Source organism: Oncorhynchus kisutch, linkage group LG2 (genome assembly GCF_002021735.2).
Source record: "Oncorhynchus kisutch isolate 150728-3 linkage group LG2, Okis_V2, whole genome shotgun sequence".
NCBI lineage: Eukaryota > Metazoa > Chordata > Actinopteri > Salmoniformes > Salmonidae > Oncorhynchus > Oncorhynchus kisutch.
Window position 1 is genome coordinate 54,861,984 of NC_034175.2, and position 20,626 is coordinate 54,882,609.

At 41.2% G+C, this 20,626-nt stretch overlaps 1 protein-coding gene across 1 annotated transcript; it reads left to right on the plus strand.

Annotated features, from left to right (window-relative positions):
* The first annotated feature begins 403 nt into the window (after positions 1-403).
* Positions 404-20,590, plus strand: tgfbr2l (transforming growth factor beta receptor-like). Its single transcript, XM_020457809.2, has 10 exons — positions 404-594; positions 8,588-8,738; positions 11,684-11,886; positions 12,100-12,263; positions 12,575-12,829; positions 12,916-13,092; positions 13,276-13,527; positions 13,824-13,965; positions 14,107-14,234; positions 18,301-20,590. The coding sequence occupies exons 1-10, from the start codon at positions 546-548 to the stop codon at positions 18,562-18,564; spliced, it is 1,785 nt and encodes a 594-aa protein (XP_020313398.1). The 5' UTR covers positions 404-545; the 3' UTR covers positions 18,565-20,590.
* The last annotated feature ends 36 nt before the right edge of the window (positions 20,591-20,626 follow it).

The window sequence follows — 20,626 nt, forward strand, 5'->3', positions numbered from 1 at the left end:
CGCTCAAAGTGAATGGAATAAAATAACTTTTTCCTGGAAGAAATTTCGGTTGTGGCATGCAATAAGATAATAAATACACAATAAACCACACACAGCACAACTCACACTTGGCAGATATAAATAGGCCTACTAGGCTATAGCCTACAATTGGAGACAATTAGACCCTCCATTTTCACAAATGCTTAGGCCTATTCTGGGCTATAATAATAATAATATTAATAATTATTAGTGTTATTAGTATTATTTAATATAACCTACTATGATCCTACTACACGTCCCGTGTCAACCCAAATTCTACTGGGTTTAGGATCCGATTAATGAAGTCCAGTTCCTGGGCGGGTCCCTTAACACAGCTGGATGAAAAACATCTGGATCCGCCTACACGGAACTCCAGCCAAAAGCCCCGAGCCCAACCAGTTGTTTCACTGAATACGACTTCAATAAGCTAAATGAACGTCTATCTTACTACTCACGTTCCCAAATACATAGACAAATACAGTGCGACCACGACGTTTTAATCAGGTTATTTTTTTAATGTCAATATTATGGGGTGCTGGAGATTCTCGGCAGTGAATATTGTTCTTCTGTCTTTCTGTAAGTATTTTTTGATTCGCTTACTCACTCCGTATTCACTTTTAAGTGTTCCGTGTCCATTGTTTCTTCAATCTGGTGAAGTTGTGAAGGGGGAGGGGGATCAAATGTTTATTCAAGGGAGGTTCTGGTCGTGTAAAACAGATGCTCAAAACGTATATTTATGAAATGCGACTTTTCGTTTTCTTGCCCTTTCTTCAGTGGAAAAGTGACTTCAGGGTAATTTTCTCAATATCATATATGTGATGGAATAGCCTAATGCAAAAATAAATAAGTAAACAACTATAATTTCTTTCTTTCTTTTCTTCTGTAGATTTGTTTGAATTAAAACATGTATTCACTGTAGCTTTATTAAACCAGTAGTTTTACCTCATGTAACATATCATTTGTATGTGCTCTACCTAGGTACTGTCCTACTAAATGATGTCGTGACAGTCACCTAAACTCAGTCAATAGTAGGAAGATACCTAAGAACCTCTGAAGGCACATAATAAAATGGGAATGACTGAACGATCCAAGTCATCCAATCTGGTGAAAAACATATTTCTGACACTTAACAGTTCTTTAGCTATGCCTGTTATTTATTATCAGCATATTTTGAATGTTTAGAATAGAATTTAACTTGATTGTTTACTCTCATGTTCAGTGGTGCCACTATTTAGGGAATCTGAAGTAAACTTAACTAACTCTTAACATTTGTCTCAAACAATTTCCCACATTTTCTGAAATTATTTGAATATGAAGTCAATAAGCTAAAACAACAACTTACAAACATTAGGGTTATTGTATTTAATGACATAAAAAACATGAAACATTTTGCTCAAACAGGGCTTGATCATAACTTTGAATCAAAAGAAATTAACTAGTTAATTAGAACAAGAGTGTCAGTAGTTGTGATGATGAAACGATGTAATAGAACTTTGATGCAATGTGACCACATACATTTTTTTACTGCTGCCATCTGTAATGGAAAGTTCCAAACAGGAAATCGATTCTGAGGCTCAATTATCCCTGCTGCATGCAAACAGGGGCACTTCTCCTCAGGGAATACAAGATTGAAGCATAGATTGAGGAGTTCGGAGCTCATGTAGAAACTGTATACCAAGAAGTAGGGAAACTTCACCCATTTTATTTAACTAGGCAAGTCAGTGAAGAACAAATTCTTATTTTCAATGATGGCCTAGGAACAGTGGGTTAACTGCCTTGTTCAGGGGTAGAATGACAGATTCTTAACTTGTTGGGGATTCAATCTTGCAACCTTTCGGTTACTAGTCCAACGCTCTAACCACTAGCCTACCTGCTGCCCCAGTGTGTGCTCTAGAGGACTTACAAAGTTGCACACTTGATACTTACAAGTTATGTTGAGGAAGCAAAGTGACACAATACATAGATAAACTGTAGGTTGAGGAGGAGTACAGAGGTCATGTAAGTACTATAGAGGTAATGGTGAACTTCTCATATGTTATGAAGAAAATGAATCCCGGGCTATAGCACCAATTTATAACTCATTGACATATAGAACTTAGTAAGAGTTGAGCAATTCTTATTTTGAATTGTGTATGTTTTTAACTTCTCACATTACCTATGTTCAGTGTGTGCACTCTTGGGGACATAACAAGTTGCATGCTTGCTGGTGATATTCAGTGATATTGAGGGAGCGAAGTAGCACAGAGCACAATGAGTGCTGTGACATGATGAGCTTTGTGTTGTGTTCTCTAGCCTGACCTTCCATCATCCCACATCAGCCCATAATGACAAGATTGTGATGACCTAAGCAGGCAAAAATAAGATGTAGAAATCCCCTTTATTCTCCACCCCCTCCTCCTTCTCTCTGTGCCCAGCTTGTGATGGCCACTGGGGACACATACAGACTCTTGTGTGTTCTTTTAGACCCTGTTTGTGTCCCAAATGTCACCCTATTCCCTACATAATGAACAACTTTTGACCAGAGCCCTATGCCAAAAGTAGTGCACACTGCACTATATAGGGAATAAGGTGCCATTTGGGACAACACTTTTCATTGCTGGGTATGAGATAAGGGTCCTTTTAAAAATGACAACAGTGAATACTATGACCCTTATATGACCTCCGGCTTGGGAAAACCTTCTTATAGATTTAGCTTCTTATTCTCATCCTTTGGTTTCGAGAAAATGGTTCCAAAGGGATTCTTCAGCTGTCCCCATAGGATAACCCTTTCTGGTTCCAGGTAGAACTCTGTTTGGTTCCAGGCAGAACCCTTTTGGGTTCCAGGTAGAACTGTCTGTAGAAAGCGCTCTACATGGGACCAAAAAGTGTTCTTCAAATGGTCCTCCTATGGAGACAGCCGAAGAACCCTTTTAGATTATAGATACAATAAGATGGCTACAATAAGATGCTTCACTTGGACTTGTAGGTCAGAGAAATGTATCTAATGCAATTTTCATATCTCTCTCATGTGTTTTTATTTTGATGTTATGGATATTGACAAATGTATTGTGTTGTGCTTATTAAGGTCCAGTTTTAAGACTGGACTAAATCACATAATTGTTAGAACTACAGTACCTGGCTGCGTAAATGTTATTTATTGTTTGAGACTAGGCGGGGTCCCTCAAAAGGACGTACGTTCATTACACCTGGGTAATTTAATTGTGTTCTTGTCTATTTAATCAGGAAATACTTTCCTTTTGAGTCCTGTGGAGAGAAATTTCAGCATGCTGCATCAATAATAGGGAGATTGGTTGGTGTAGAATGGGCCAACTAGTGGCCTGATTTGGTTACTACGCTTGGTGGGGGTCAGCTGAGATTCTGTCACTTATAAAACCAAAGGCTGACTGTTTTGAAGCAAGATTTGTCGCATGGTCAAGTGAACATTGCACAAACATGGACTATAGGACGACAGGGGACTATAGGAAAAGGGGACTAAATAAACGAGAGTGTAGATGGGAATAATTCATTATTTGTTAGTTTTGTTTTTCTTATTTACCCATAACAGGCAAACTATTGTATGTTTTGGTGTTGTCTGGTCTTCTACAAGAGAGATCTCTCTAGGGGTCACATTTTTACGGAACTGATAAGTTAGTATCTATTTGATATTTTTAGGAACATCAAACGTTCAGCTCTCCCGCTGTGTCTGTGTTTATTTGTATATGTATACTCATAGAAAGAGAGTCACAGATCCACCCATTACAAACCGATTGACTTGCATTTAGATAGTCATTCTATTTTTCTGGGTAAACTGATAGGGAACCAGGGAGAGTTAGTTGAGACCCGAGGCTGAAACTGAAAAGCAAATAAATGCAGCCAACATCCCTGGGCCTCCCGGCTGTAAGCACACAGCAGAGCAGTTGGATTTCCCATAAGACACACACAAAAAAAGACACAAAGGGGCTGAGCTTCAAACTTGGCTCACGCCGAAACTTCTGGCTTCAATTTATTTCTGGAGCAGTCACTGCTGATTTTAATTAGTTGAAAGTTTACGTTGAAAGTTTTTGCTTAGCCAGCCTTTTTTAGTTTTTCTTTTCTTTTTTCTTCACCCTTTCTCCTTTGTCTTTTTTTATTTTGTGTGTGTGTGTGTGTATGTGTATATATATTTTGTTGGTTGGCATTGGCCAACATCTGGAAGCCTTCGTGAAATATGTGTACAGCTTCTTTTAATGTTTGCGTAGTTTTGTTAGATCACCATCCCCCTGGGAGTGAAAAAATCCCTCATCTGGCTTTAATCAGCCATTAATATTGTTGTGATGTGGCAACACAGCACAAGGAGGGGACGGCAGATACAAGATGCGTGGGAAGGAACGCTCATAATGCTTTCTAGAGCCTGTGTCAAACCAATGCAGCACAGCCCCCCCCCCCCCCCATTCAATCAAACCTGGGTCAAATACATATTCGCTGTGTTCAATTTTTCAATCATACACTAATTTGAAAATATTTTCAAAATATATTACAAATACAACTTGTTGGCCATACAATACAATATAGAAAATATTGCAATGACTATGTTGAATAACTACTATACTGAGAGAAAATATAAACACAACATGTAAAGTGTTGGTTTCATGTGCTGAAATAGCACAAAAAGCTTGTTTTTCTGAAATGTTGTGCACAAATTTGTTTACATCCCTCTTAGTGAGCATTTCTCCTTTGCCAAGATAATCCATCCACCTGACAGGTGTGGCATATCAAGAAACTGATTAAACAGGTGCACATTGTGCTGAGGACAATACAAGTTTTGAGGGAGCATGCAAATGGCATGCTGACTGCAGGAATGTCCACCAGAGCAGTTGCCAGAGAACTGAATGTTAATTTCTCTACCATAAGCCGCCTCCAACGTCGTTTTAGAGAATTTGGCAGTACATCCAACCGGCCTCACAACCGCAGACCATGTGTAACCACGCCAGCCCAGGACGTCGACATCTGGCTTCTTCAGCCGCGGGATCGTCTGAGACCAGCCACCCGGAAAGTTGATGAAACTGTGGGTTTACACAAACTGTCAGAAACCATCTCAGGGAAGCTCATCTGCATGCTCGTCATCCTCACCAGGATATTGACCTGACTGCAGTTTGTTGTTGTAACCGACTTCAGTGGGAAAATGCTCAACTTCGATGGCCACTGGTACGCTGGAGAAGTTTCAACTGTACCGGGCAGATGGCAAACAGCGTGCATGGCATAGTGTGGGCGAGCGGTTTGCTGGTGGAGTTGTTGTATGTGCAGGAATAAGCTACAGACAACAACAAAAAATAGCATTTTATCAATGGAAATTTGAATGCACAGAGATAACGTGACGAAATCCTGTCGTGCCATTCATCCACCGCCATCACCTCATGTTTCAGCATGATAATGCACGGCCCCATATTGCAAGGATCTGTACACAATTCCTGGACATTTCCTAAACATTTCCCAGTTCTATGGGCTGCATACTCAGACATGTCACCCATTGAGCAAGTATGGCATGCTCTGGATCGACATGTACGACAGCGTGTTCCAGTTCCCGCCAATATCCAGCAAATTCGCACAGGACACCTCTACGGGATCAGTGTCCCCCCGGCGGGACAGTTGAGCTAACGTAGGCTAATGTGATTAGCATGAGTTTGTAAGTAACAAAAACATTTCCCAGGACATAGACATATCTGATATGGGCAGAAAGCTTAAATTCTTATTAATCTCACTGCACTGTCCAATTTACCGTAGCTATTACAGTGAAAGAATACCATGCTATTATTTGAGGAAAGTGCACAATTATTAACTTGAAAAGGTATTAATAAACCAATTAGGCACATTTTGCAGTCTTGATACAACATTTTGAACAGATATGCAATGGTTCATTGGATCAGTCTAAAACTTTGCACAAAGGGCCATCAAGTGGCCAAAATATAAATTGCGCCTGGGCTGGAATAATAAATGATGGCCTTTTTCTTGCATTTCAAAGATGATGGTATAGTGTATTATCTTTTACCAGATCTAATGTGTTATATTCTCCTACATTAATTTCACATTTCCACAAACGTCAAAATGTTGCTTTTTAAATGGTATCAAGAATATGCATATCCTTGCTTCAGGTCCTGAGCTACAGGCAGTTAGATTTGGGTATGTCATTTTAGGTGAAAATTGAAAAAAGGGTTGGATTCTTATGAGGTTTTTAAGGTATCTGTGGCCAACCGATGCATATCTGTATTCCCAGTCATGTGAAATCCGTAGGTTAGGGCCTAATGAATTTATTAAAATTGACTGATTTCCTTATATGAAGTGTAACTCAGTAAAATCTTTGAAATTGTTACATGTTGCGTTTAATATTTTTGTTCAGTGTAGTAACCAGTAACTACCGAAGCTTCAGCTTCCAGCTGTTCTTGGTAGGCCTACTGCTGGTGGGAATTGAACAATGCATTCATTGCATGTGGTTTGGAAGCTGCCTCAAAGTACGGTCATTGAGTAAAACAAACCCAATGTATTTGTATTTATTATGGATCCCCATTAGCTGGTGCCAAGGCAGCAGCTACTCTTCCTGGGGTCCAGAAAAATTAAGGCGGTGTATACAATTTTAAAAACATTACAATACATCCAAACTGTGTGCCTTCAGGCCCCTACTCCACAACTACCACATATATACAGTACAAAATCCATATGTACGTGTGTGTGTATAGTGCGTATGCTATGATGTGTGTGTGTGTGCGCCTATGTTTGTGTTGCTTCACAGTCCCCGCTGTTCCATAACTGGACTGTGAAGAGACCTCTTGTGGCATGTCTTGTGGGGTATGCATGGGTGTCTGAGCTGTGCGCCAGTAGTTCAAACAGACATCTCGGTGCATTCAACATGTCAATACCTCTCATAAATACAAGCCTTGATGAAGTCAATCTCTCCTCCACTTTGAGCAAGGAGAGATTGACATGCATATTATTAATATTAGCTCTCTGTGTACATCCAAAGACCAGCCGTGCTGCCCTGTTGTGAAACAATTGATATTTTCCTACGTCCTTTTTTGTGGCACCTGACCACACGACTAAACAGTAGTAGTGCCTTGTTGACAGTGCTGTCAAGAAGGTAGAGCAGCACTTTATCATAGACATACTTCTCCCCATTTTAGCTACTGTTGTATCAATATATTTTGACCATAACAGTTTACAATCCAGGGTAACTCCAAGCAGTTTAGTCACCTCAACTTGCTCAATTTCCACATTATTTTTTACAAGATTTAGTTGAGGTTTAGGGTTTAGTGAATGATTTGTCCCAAATACAATGCTTATTTAGGACTAGTTTATTCCTTGCCACTAACTGAAACTCTTAAGTGTTGCAGTCATTTCAGTCACTGTAGTAGCTGACATGTATAGTGTTGAGTCATCCGCATACATACACTCTGGCTTTCCTCAGAGCCAGTGGCAATTCATTAGTAAAGATTTTAAAAAGTAATGGGCCTAGACAGCTGCCTTGGAGAATTCCTGATTCTAACTGGATTATGTTCGAGATGGCTTCCAAGAACACCCTCTGTGTTCTGTTAGACAGGCAAGTCTTTATCCACAATATAGCAGGGGGTGTAAAGCCATAAGACATAAGTTTTGCCAGCATCAGACTATGATTGATAATGTCGAAGGCCGCACTGAAGTCTAACAAAACAGACCCCACAATCTTTTTATCATAAATTTCTCTCAGCCAATGTCTGCAGATGTCATGTTCTGACCTTAGTTCTTTTGTTATGTCTTTGTTTTAGTATGGTCAGGGCGTGAGTTGGGTGGGTTGTCTATGTTCATTTTTCTATGTTGTGTTTTGAGTTTGGCCTGGTATGGTTCTCAATCAGAGGCAGGTGTCGTTAGTTGTCTCTGATTGAGAATCATACTTAGGTAGCCTTTTTCCACCTGTGTTTCATGGGTGTTTATTTTCTGTTCTGTGTTTGTATTTCACCGTTCAGGACTGTTTTCGTTTCGTTCTCGTGTTTTGTTGTTTTTGTTCGAGTGTTCGTTTTCATTAAAAGAGAATATGAATACTTACCACGCTGCACCTTGGTCCTCCTCTCTCTCTCCCAACGACGAGCGTTACAGCAGACCTTCATACATAATGGATATCCTATCCCTGTCCTTGGCTTTAAGCATTTTGGATGCACACCTCCCCTTCACTAGATGAACCAGAACTGAGTCTGCAATCTATCTAATGTAGCTTGTCACAATAAAGAGGGTGCGCTCTAAACAGCAGAACCTTTGTCAGATTGGTGTCCTAAGAGCCATATACAGTACACATGTAAAGTATAGGCCTAGGGCTCGATTCATTCCGTAATGCTGAAGATCTTTGCTCCAGTGTGATAGAAATTTAAAGCCAATGTTTCCGTGTCAGCAGAGACTGCATTCACGGTAAATGCTGCATTATGTCGGCTCAATCGTAAATTACCTTTACATTTCAATCGCACTATAATCCTGAACTTTGGCAATGCGCATTGAATCAAGCCTAGTCTATAGTTCTGTTTTGTGCCAGTCATTTTATTCAAAGCCAGAAGTGATTTGTTCTGATTAGTGTTTGTGTGTGTGTATTCCACAGGTCTTCCTATCCTCTCCTTCACACACATCAAGACCAACCTGTGTAAGTGGTGTGACTACTCCAGCCCTATCTGTGAGGACAGTGTGTGTTATACCAACTGCTCCCTCTCCTCCTTCTGTACTCTGAGTGAAGAGATTTGCATTGCAATATGGTAAGTGTGAAGTTTTTCATCAAAGGACTATCTCCCAAGTTAAAGTTTATTTGCCATATACAGTATAATAAATGAGTCTTTTGCACCAGAGCTCACTCTCACATTAAAAACATAAAACATATTTTGAAGTTGGACCGCAGAGTGAAGGAAAAGCAGCCAACAAGTGCTCAGCATATGTGGGAAAAGCATTCCTCATGAATCTGGTTGAGAGAATGCCAAGAGTGTGCAAAGCTGTCATCAAGGCAAAGGGTGGCTACTTTGAAGAATCTCAAATATAAAAAATATTTTGATTTGTTCAACACTTTTTTGGTTACTACATGATTCCAAGTGTATTATTTCAAAGTGTTGATGTCTTCACTATTATTCTACAATGTAGAAAATAGTAAAAATAAAGAAAATCCCTTGAATGAGTAGGTGTGTCAAAATGTTTGACTTGTACTCTACAGTACATACAACTAGTAATATTGATCTGGTTTAGCTGATAGCTTCCCATTCTATAAAATATATTTTGACAATGTATATTTCCCAATATACTCCCTCACTGGACTGTTATGCTCCTCTACTTTAATAATTATCCTCATCATGACAATAATTCTTGAACTCTCAGTAAACAGGATATATAGCTGATCCATATGTTTGTCTGTGTATCCCAGACAAAACAAATGTTGCTCATAAACATTAATGGAACTGTAGGATGTGTTTCTTTAATGAATGATACTGATAAGAAATGATGATGTGTGGTGAGTGGGGTGTTTGCGATGAGGAGGACAAAGTTCATTTTGGCTTTATTTGAATGTTGCTCACCGTCTGGTATGCTGGGCCCTAGTGGTCAAACCTCTACAGCAGGGAGGGCACCCTTTTACAATTTAACTTAGGGCCCCAAAAAGGCTAGGTCCGGCCCTGACTGCATGTTTGGGTATGGATGTCAGAATGCAGAACTGTGACTGTGGCCCATCGTGATGAGGTCAGATTTTTTGTGGCCCCTACCCCCATAAAAGTTGCCGATCCCTGCTCTACAGTAATAAAGAAAGGGTCTTTGATCCCGGTCAAAAGTAGTGCACTTTATAGGGAATAGTGTGCCGTTTGGTACACATTATTGATCTTAGTTCCTCCACTCGTAGGAAGTCTATCTGCTGACCTCTGAATGACAGAGATAGTGTCCCAAATGGCACCCCTATATAGTGCACTACTTTTGACCAGAGCACTATGGGCATGTAATTTGGGACACATGCAAATTGAAAGAGACTAGTGTTATTAAGACTGGTGTTGTTGTTGGCAGGATACAAAGGCAGATTGGATTGACCATTTGTAAAATAAAAACTTCCAATCCACGCAAATACATACAGTGGGGAGAACAAGTATTTGATACACTGCCGATTTTGCAGGTTTTCCTACTTACAAAGCATGTAGAGGTCTGTAATTTTTATCATAGGCACACTTCAACTGTGAGAGACGGAATCTAAAACAAAATTCCAGAAAATCACATTGTATGATTTTTAAGTAATTAATTTGCATTTTATTGCATGACATAAGTATTTGATACATCAGAAAAGCAGAACTTAAAATTTGGTACAGAAACCTTTGTTTGCAATTACAGAGATCATACGTTTCCTGTAGTTCTTGACCAGGTTTGCACACATTGCAGCATGGATTTTGGCCCACTCCTCCATACAGACATTCTCCAGATCCTTCAGGTTTCGGGGCTGTCGCTGGGCAATACGGACTTTCAGCTCCCTCCAAAGATTTTCTATTGGGTTTAGGTCTGGAGACTGGCTAGGCCACTCCAGGACCTTGAGACTCCTTAGTTGCCCTGGCTGTGTGTTTCGGGTCGTTGTCATGCTGGAAGACCCAGCCACGACCCATCTTCAATGCTCTTACTAAGGAAAGGAGGTTGTTGGCCAAGATCTCGCGATACATGGCCCCATCCATCCTCCCCTCAATACGGTGCAGTCGTCCTGTCCCCTTTGCAGAAAAGCATCCCCAAAGAATGATGTTTCCACCTCCATGCTTCACGGTTGGGATGGTGTTCTTGGGGTTGTACTCATCCTTCTTCTTCCTCCAAACACGGCGAGTGGAGTTTAGACCAAAAAGCTCTATTTTTGTCTCATCAGACCACATGACCTTCTCCCATTCCTCCTCTGGATCATCCAGATGGTCATTGGCAAACTTCAGACGGGCCTGGACATGCGCTGGCTTGAGCAGGGGGACCTTGCGTGCTCTGCAGGATTTTAATCCATGACGGCGTAGTGTGTTACTAATGGTTTTCTTTGAGACTGTGGTCCCAGCTCTCTTCAGGTCATTGACCAGGTCCTGCCGTGTAGTTCTGGTCTGGTCCCTCACCTTCCTCATGATCATTGATGCCCCACGAGGTGAGATCTTGCATGGAGCCCCAGACCGAGGGTGATTGACCGTCATCTTGAACTTCTTCCATTTTCTAATAATTGCGCCAACAGTTGCCTTCTCACCAAGCTGCTTGCCTATTGTCCTGTAGCCCATCCCAGCCTTGTGCAGGTCTACAATTTTATCCCTGATGTCCTTACACAGCTCTCTGGTCTTGGCCATTGTGGAGAGGTGCAATAAAATGCAAATTAATTACTTAAAAATCATACAATGTGATTTTCTGGATTTTTGTTTTAGATTCCACCTCTCACAGTTGAAGTGTACCTATGAAAAAAATTACAGACCTCTACATGCTTTGTAAGTAGGAAACACTGCCAATTTTGCAGGTTATCAAATACTTGTTCTCCCCACTGTACATAACCAATCCAAACAAAACCACAAAGTCAAAAGTCAACTATAGGTTAAGAGACATTTTCCTATTGTAAAATACCTAACTAAATTCAGTTGACTAGTTTGATAAGTAACTTTATAATTGATCTGTGCATGTGAGTGTATGACTGCGTGTACAGCTTTAACATCTGTTAGTGTCTTCATCTGTGTCCCAGGCGGAAGGACAATGAGAGTATGAGTGTGAAGACGTTATGCCACCAGCCCCAGCAGCCACTGGAGAATATCATGTTGTCAAACTACTCCTCCAACGAGTGTGTGATGGCTCCTCAGCCCTCTGAGGATGGGGTCCTGTTCGTTTGTGGCTGCCTGGGAGAACACGAGTGCAACGATAAGCTTATATTCGACAAGGGCTCCAATGGTAACCACTTATTTTATTCTGGAACCAGGCAGTACATGGTGCAACCAGAACATTTTATTTGAAAAAGATTAATTTACAATTGTATATTAATAAAAAAAGCAACTTGAGGAAAAATAGGCATTTATAATGTAAATCCAAAATGTAGTAGTAATGTATACTAACCCATGATCCGATTCCATGTTGTCTTCACATTGTTTTTAACTGTGTCCTCAGATTTTTCCAAGCTCAAGAGTAAAGATGTGATTCCAGTGGTGGTTATCAGCCTGGTCCCTCCCTGTTTAGTGGCTATCATCGCTACCATGGCTTTCTACCTGTACCGTACCAGACAGCCCGGCAAGCAGCCCAAAGACTGGGCTCCCAAACGCACACACTACCAGGTAGGTGGATCTACCAGGTATGGAAAAATATACTTTGAGACCCAAATGGCACCCTATTCCCTACAACATAGTGCACTACTTTTGATCAGAGCTCATAGGTCCCTGGTAAAAAGTAATGCACTATATAGGGAATAGTAGGGTGCCATTTGGGACACCGCCATAACCAACTGGAAGGTTTTCATTTATTGTCATGTAGCTACTGTACATTACTGTTTGTGAAAAGGTGTAAAGTAATCCTATATGGGATGGGCAGCTAAAGGCCACTTGATACGTAACTAAAAATATAATTCATGAATTCATTAATTTACCAGGCCTTGGACATCCCAGAGGGACTCAGTGGGGAGGCCATCACTGGCGGTGAGGACTGCCATGGCAAGCTGTCAGCCATCAATAGCGACGCTACATCTGACATGTCTCCCGTCCGGGCCCATAACTTCAACCACAGCACGGAGCAGCTACCCATCCAGCTAGAAGCCTTGGTGGGGAAAGGGAGGTTTGCTGAGGTGTGGCGGGCCAGGCTCCACCACCAGGCAGCTGGTCCTCAGTATGAGACGGTGGCAGTGAAGGTGATGGTTTTCCCTCTTCTCTTTTTTCTCATCCCCCCATTTTCATGTGATATAATACTTTGAATAAATGTTTATTTGATTTCAAGATCTTCCCGTCTGTGGAGTATGTGTCCTGGAGCAACGAGAGGGCCATCTTCTCTGACGCCAACCTGGAGCATGAAAATGTGGTTCAATTCCTGACAGCAGAGGAGCGAGGGCCCTCCGGCTCCCCTCAGAGGCAGTACTGGCTGGTCATGGCCTACCACGGCCTGGGAAACCTACAGGTTAGTTTGATTTAGCTTTGTTTTGTTTATTGCTAGGTTGATTAAGTGTATATTGTTGTTATATGGTTCAGTAGAAGACTAGAATAGATAACTAGTACATTTTATTGTACATACAATTTCATAAAAATGTTGTCAAATAATCCTGTGAGGGATGGGTCACTAAATGGGTCATTCATTCATTAGGACTTCCTGGCGGGCCATGTGTTGAGCTGGGCTGAGCTGTGTGCTATGGCTGGGTCGGTGGCTCGAGGATTGGCCCACCTCCACAGTGACACCACCCCTTGTGGGATCCCCAAGGTGCCGGTGGCCCACCGTGATCTGAAGAGCAGCAACATCGTGGTAAAAAGCCGGAGAGAGTGTGCCCTCTGTGACTTTGGTCTGGCTCTGAGACTGGACCTCTCCCTCACCGTGGATGACTTTGCCAACAGTGGCCAGGTAAGGTGAAACAGGTGAAATGACCAAAGTAGTTGCTAAGGGAACCTGTATCAGTGTTCCGCTAAAGCGACTAAGCAGTAGGCCTATGCATGCTGCCTTCTGACATAACTACTCAGAGAATTATTATGGAAAATAACATATTAAATTGTAGAGTCAGAGTTGAATGCCCCGTTGAATAAAAACTATGCTATATGAATTAAATTGTTTATAAAGCCGTGCTAAAACCAGAATGAATCAGAAGGCCCTTCATGTAGTGTTAATTTGTTTAAGCTACTGTCACTGTCCTTGTTGTCCAGGTGGGTACAGCTCGCTACATGGCCCCTGAGGTGTTGGAGTCCAGAGTGAATCTGGAGGATCTGGAGGCCTTTAAACAGATGGATGTCTATTCCATGGCCCTGGTCCTCTGGGAAATGGTGTCCCGCTGTGAAGTCATAGGAGGTACAATAAGCTATTCTATTATGGGCCAAGTCAGGGGTAAATGTTCTTAACTTAGACTTTGATGAAAGTAGCATTGTCTGTAAATGTAGAATAGATAATAAATAAGAAAGGATTTACAGTGTGTTTCCTGTATTTTCATAGAGGTTAAGAGTTACGAGCCGCCGTTTGGCTCTAAGGTGTGTGACCAGCCGTGTGTGGACAGCATGAGGGACCTGGTCCTGAGGGACAGAGGCAGACCTGAGATACCCACCAGCTGGACAACACATCAGGTAAACTGTGTGTTTGCGGGCGTGCATACGTGTGAGAGCGTGGTGAGGGAACTGGGTAGTCAGCACTTCTCAGTGAATTCAGGCCAGAATTCAATCCGATTGCTCTAGTCGACAATGCAGGTTTTAAAGGAAATGTTACCATGTTCGCTGAGATCGCATTCAAGGACAAGCCTCGAGATGTCGGCTCAATTAGAAATGACCTTTAAATGTGAAGCACGTTATAGCACGGTTTCCGATTGAATCCCAGCTTGAATGATAACCTATGATAACAATCACATCGATCATAAATAAAAGCTCTGGTTGTGAACAGGTTTGGGGTCAATTCCATTCCAGCCAAAAAAGGAAGTAAACCGAAAAACTGTAAATACAGTTGAAGTTGGAGTCATTAAAACGTGTTTTTCAACCACTCCACAAATTTCTTGTTAACAAACTATAGTTTTTGCAAGTTGGTTAGAACATCTACCGTAATTGCTGGACTATTAAGCGCACCCGAATATAAACCGCACCCACTGAATTATTTAAAAAATATGTATTTTGTACATAAATAAGCCATACATGTCTATAAGCCGCAGGTGCCTACCGGTACATTGAAACAAATGAACTTTACACAGCCTTTAAACGAAACACGGCCTGTAACAAAAATAAATAGGCTTTAACGAAACACGGCTTGTAGCAAAAATTAAACAGTAGCCTACCAGTAAAGTCATTGGTCACTATCTTCCTCCTCCTGTGCACTGAAACCACTGAAGTCATCTCCTTCGGTGTCGGAGTTGAATAGCCTCAGAATTGCTTCATCCGATGTTGGATCGTTTTCATTGTCGCTCTCGTCACTTTCATCCGGAGGCAAATACCCCGCTGAGCTCATGCTGCCCCTTCAACACGCAGCAGTCCAGCCTTTGAAAACCTGTTGATGATTTTTTGACAATGCTCCACGCTGTCAGGACCCACTGGCAGACTTGACCATAAGTTGCTCTTCGCATGCGGCCCATTTTAGTGAAGGATTTCTCCCCACTTGTCATCCAAGCCTCCCACTGAACACGGAGCGCCACCTTAAATGCACGATTTACACTGATGTCGAGTGGCTGCAAATACTTTGGGCCATCTGCTTTTCTTCCCTCTGAAAGGTTTGTTGTCTTTTTGCACTGAGTCAGTTCCTCACGCTGCTGTTTCCAACGTCTTATCATCGACTCATTAAGGCCAAGCTCCCATGCAGCAGCTCTATTTCCTTTTCCAACAGCCAGATCGATCGCCTTCAACTTGAAAGCTGCATCAAATGCATTTCTCCGTGTCTTTGCCATGATGAGGGTGACAAAATTACTACCGTAATAAGAATGATGGGAAGTTTGAGCGCGCTCGATTTACGTCACATTATGTGACTGTGCTCAGTTTTTTGGCGGCATGAATCTTGTGAAAGCGGGAAAAATCCATAAATTAGCCGCGTCATTATATAAACCGCGAGGTTCAAAGTGTGGGAATAAAGTAGCGGCTTATAGTCTGAAATTACGGTACTTTGTGCATGACACAAGTAATTTTTCCAACAATTGTTTAGACAGATTAATTCACTGTATCACAAGTCCAGTGGGTCCGAAGTTTACATACACTAAGTTGACTGTGCCCTTAAACAGCTTGGAAAATTCCAGGAAATGATGTCATGGCTTTAGAAGCTTCTGATAGGCTGATTGACATAATTTGAGTCAATTGGAGGTGTACCTGTGGATGTGTTTCAAGGCCTACCTTCAAACTCAGTGCCTCTGATTGACATCATGGGAAAATCAAAAGAAATCAGCCAAGACCTCAGAAAATAAATTGTAGACCTCCACAAACCTGTTTCATCCTTGGGAGCAATTTCCAAATGCCTGAAGGTACCACGTTCATCTGTACAAACAATAGTATGCAAGTATAAACACCATGGGACCACACAGCAGTCATACCGCTCAGGAAGGAGACGCGTTCTGTCTCCTAGAGATTAACGTACTTTGGTGCGAGAAGTGCAAATCAATCCCAGAACAGCAGCAAAGGACCTTGTGAAGATGCTGGAGGAAACAGGTACAAAAGTATCGATATCCACAGTAAAACGAGTCCTATATCGACATAACCTGAAAGGCCGCTCAGCAAGGAAGAAACCACTGCTCCAAAACCGCCATAAAAAAGCCAGACTACGGTTTGCAACTGCACATGGGGACGAAGATAGTACTTTTTGGAGAAATTGTCAAAAAGTGATAACAAAAATATAACTATTTGGCCATAATCACCATCGTTATGTTTGGAGGAAAAAGGGGGAGGCTTGCAAGCCGAAGAACACTATCCCAACCGTGAAGCACAGGGGTGGCAGCATCATATTGTGGGGGTGCTTTACTGCAGTAGGGACTGGTGCATTTCACAAAATAGATGGCGTCATGAGGGAGGAAAATTATGTGGATATATTGAAGCAAGACATCAGTCAGGAAGTTAAAGCTTGGTTGCAAATGGGTCTTCCAAATGGGTAATGACCCCAAGCATACTTTAAAAGTTGTGGCAAAATGGCTTAACTTGACCCTACCCATCCCTGTCGCGGGATAATTTGTGTCAGCAATCGCTGAATAGCATAGCGCAACAGTCAAATAATATTACTAAAAAAATATTCATATTCATGAAATCACAAGTGCAATATTGCAAAACACAGTTTAGCCTTTTGTTAATCCACCCGTCGTCTCAGATTTTGAAATGATGCTTCACAGCGAAAGCACTCCAAGCGTTTATGTAAGTTTATCGATAGCATCAGGATGCTTGGTCACGAAAATCAGAAAAGCAATCAAATGAACTGTTTACCTTTGATGATCTTCGGATGTTTTCACTCACGAGAATCCCAGTTACACAACAAATGTTCCTTTTGTTCCATCCTTTTGTTCCATAAAGATTACTTTTATACCCAAAATACCGACGTTTGTTTGTCGCATTATGTTCAGAAATCCACAGGAAAGAGCGGTCACGACAACGCAGGCGGAAAGTTTTTTTATAATCATTCCTCAGGTAGTTTTTAAAATATATATTCGATAGTATATCAACCGAGTGTGTTGGTTTTTCAATAACAGCGGGAGGAACAATGGCGGCTTTACTCTGTAGCACAAAAACTCACTCAGAGTCCCCACCTATCCACTTACGCAATGTGATCTTTCACGCTAATTTTTCAAAATAAAAGCCTGAAACGATGTCTAAAGACTGTTGACACCTTAGGGAAGCCGGAGAAAAAGGAATATGGTTGATATCCCTTTAAATGGAGGATAGGCATGCATAGGAACAGAAGGGTTTCAAAATAAGAGGCACTTCCTGATTGGATTTTCCTCAGGGTTTCGCCTGCAATATCAGTTCTGTTATACTCACAGACAATATTTTGACAGTTTTGGAAACTTTAGTGTTTTCTATCATAATCTGTCAATTATATGCATATTCTAGCATCTGGTCCTGAGAGATAGGCCGTTTACTTTGGGAACGTTATTTTTACAAACATAAAAATGGTGCCCCCTAGGTTCAAGAGGTTAAGGACAACAAAGTCAAGGTATTGGAGTGGCCATCACAAAGCCCTGACCTCAATCCTATAGAAAATGTGTGGGCAGAACTGACAAAGCGTGTGCGAGCATGGAGGCCTACAAACCTGACTCAGTTATCCAGCTCTGTCAGGAGGAATGGGCCAAAATGTACCCAACTTATTGTGGGAAACTTGTGGAAGGCTACTCAAAATGTTTGACCCAAGTTAAACAATTTAAAGGCAATGCTGTAATTGAGTGTATGTAAACTTCTGACCCACTGGGAATGCGGTGAAATAAATAAAAGCTGAAATAAATAATTCTCTCTACTATTATTCTGACATTTCACATTCTTAAAATAAAGTGGTGATCCTAACTGACCCAAGACAGGACATTTTTACTAGGATTAAATGTCAGGAATTGTGAAAAACTGAGTTAATGTATTTGGCTAAGGTGTATGTAAACTTCCGACTTCAACTGTATACATTTTCTTTTTACTTCCTTGAACCCAATGCTGGTTGTCAATAATCAAACCTTCCTGGTATTGCTCTTCCAAACTGCAGGGGATGAATCTGCTGTGTGCCACCATCACTGAGTGTTGGGACCATGACCCAGAGGCCAGGCTCACAGCCCACTGTGTGGTGGAGCGCTTTGGAAGTCTAGAAGAGGAGATGGAGCAGGAGGTGTTAGACGCTGTCAACAACAGCCAGGAGTGTCCTCCCTCTGACACCTTCCCTGACTCCACCGGCTGTGATGTGGACCCTCTGGCCCCTGAAACAGATACAGAGGGGACCCTCATCCCTGGGCAGATAAGTGAGATATTATAAGGAGGACTTAAACTTGATCACCAAAAAGAGACATCTTTGTATGATAGATTGAAGGCACTCTACCCTATGAACAAAGAGGAAAAAAATATTTTTTCTATGATAGATTGTATCCTTTGAAGGAGCTGGTCTCCGGATTGATTTGTAATATAACCTTTATGAAGTGTCTTATGAATGCACGTATGAACTTTTGCCACTGAAGAGATATTCTTTCTGCCCCTTGGAAAGTTGTGTGTACAGGATTCAGGGAACAGAGCAAACAAGCAGACCACAAATCATTATCCCAACTTCACTATCACACTGCAACATGTCAATTTTACCAATAATTCAAAAAGCAGATTTGTTTCCAAATCTGAAGTACATACATCCTATAATGAATGATCACACGGATCTGTTCTAAATGCAGGTTGACGTTTATTTTCATGAATCTTGTCCTGGAGGCAGAACTGAGCTATTTACGCTTAGATAGGCTAGCTGCAAAGAAAACAAAATGGGCTATTATTGTAAAAATTTATGAAAACAAAAATTCGATTTTGGCCTTAATTTTAGGTTAGGGTTAGGCATAAGGGTTAGCAGTGTGGTTAAGATTAGATTTAAAATCAGATTGTATGACTTTGTGGCTGTGCCAGCTAGTGACCACTCTTGCAGAGCTGCCTCCAGAACAGGGTTCATGATAGAAAAATGCAAATTGCACTTAAAAATGGAACCTTATTCTCTACAGATTGCACTACTTTTGACCAGATTCCTATGGCTCTGCACTATATAGGGAAATAGGATGCCATTTGGGACATACAAATGTTTATTATTTGCTAAAGTATAGAGAGCACTACGTTTTGACAACCTTTATTGGTGTACCAGCTATTTAAATTGGTCCTTGCTCCTATTGGAGATCATTTACTTTACAATAATTATTACTGACGATTATCATTTATTTTTTTAAGAGTTTTCCATTGCCTTCTCAGTGTGTAGCCTCAAACAGTGGTGTGGTTCTCATTCCCCTTAATGTATCCTAAATGGCTCCCTATGTCCTACATACTGTGGTGCACTACTTTAAACCAGTTAGCGCAGAGCTGAGAGGTTTGCATTTTTCTAAGAGTTTCATTCTGATTAACCACAAGATGCTCTGACTACAAATGGTGAATGCTGTTATATAGGCTAGAGACCACAACACACAAGCTAAAAGGGTGAAATGCCTTTTTTAAGATGAATGAGAACCAAGGAGCTTTTAATGATCATTTGAACTTATAGCTGTACACAAGGACTTTCTAAGGATACTTTGATCCGTTTGTAGCTATTGCATACAACTACATTGTCAATGCTCGTTTTTCCCCACCATGTGAAGTACTTGCTGCCTTCATCTGTTTACTAAGACACATAGTTAATTTGTTTAATTCAAATCTGATGTCTGAGCATTATTAAGAGGGCATGATCTATCTTTATATACTATGCATCAGAGAACTCACAGTAAGAGCGACTGCTCTCCCAGACAGCCTGGTATGACACTCAGATCTACACCAATTCAGTCATTCACTGACTCTCTTGCTTCAAAGGTAATGTTAATATCTTTTATCACATTAACCGAGCGGACTAAAATAAAACAGGAGTTGGTGTAGATTTGATTACGCCATTAAGAAGATCAATAGCTTTTTCTCATAGAACCAATCAATGGCTGGGAAAGAAGCGCTGTCTAATTGTGAGAGGCATGACAGTGACATCCTCTTTGAATCATGAGCTGGGTCGTGTTAGATTGGCACAAATGGAAGAAAACAAGGTGACATGTAAAAGTACCCCCTTAGCCTTTATCTGTTTTTTGATTTCCGTTGCTACGGCGTGCCCTAATGAGCACAACCAAGGTTAACCCTCTTCCCTTGGGAATGGTCAAGTTTGAGGATGCACAGAGTAAGACCATGGCCTTAACTATATGGAGAAATATCTAAGTATGATATTAATGAACTATGCAGAAGACTAAAGAATGATGTTATTGAACTTCTGATGAATGACCACAGATAAAAACAAAATTGTGAACTGGTTCCACAACATGTTACCTATTTGTCTTGTAAAATAG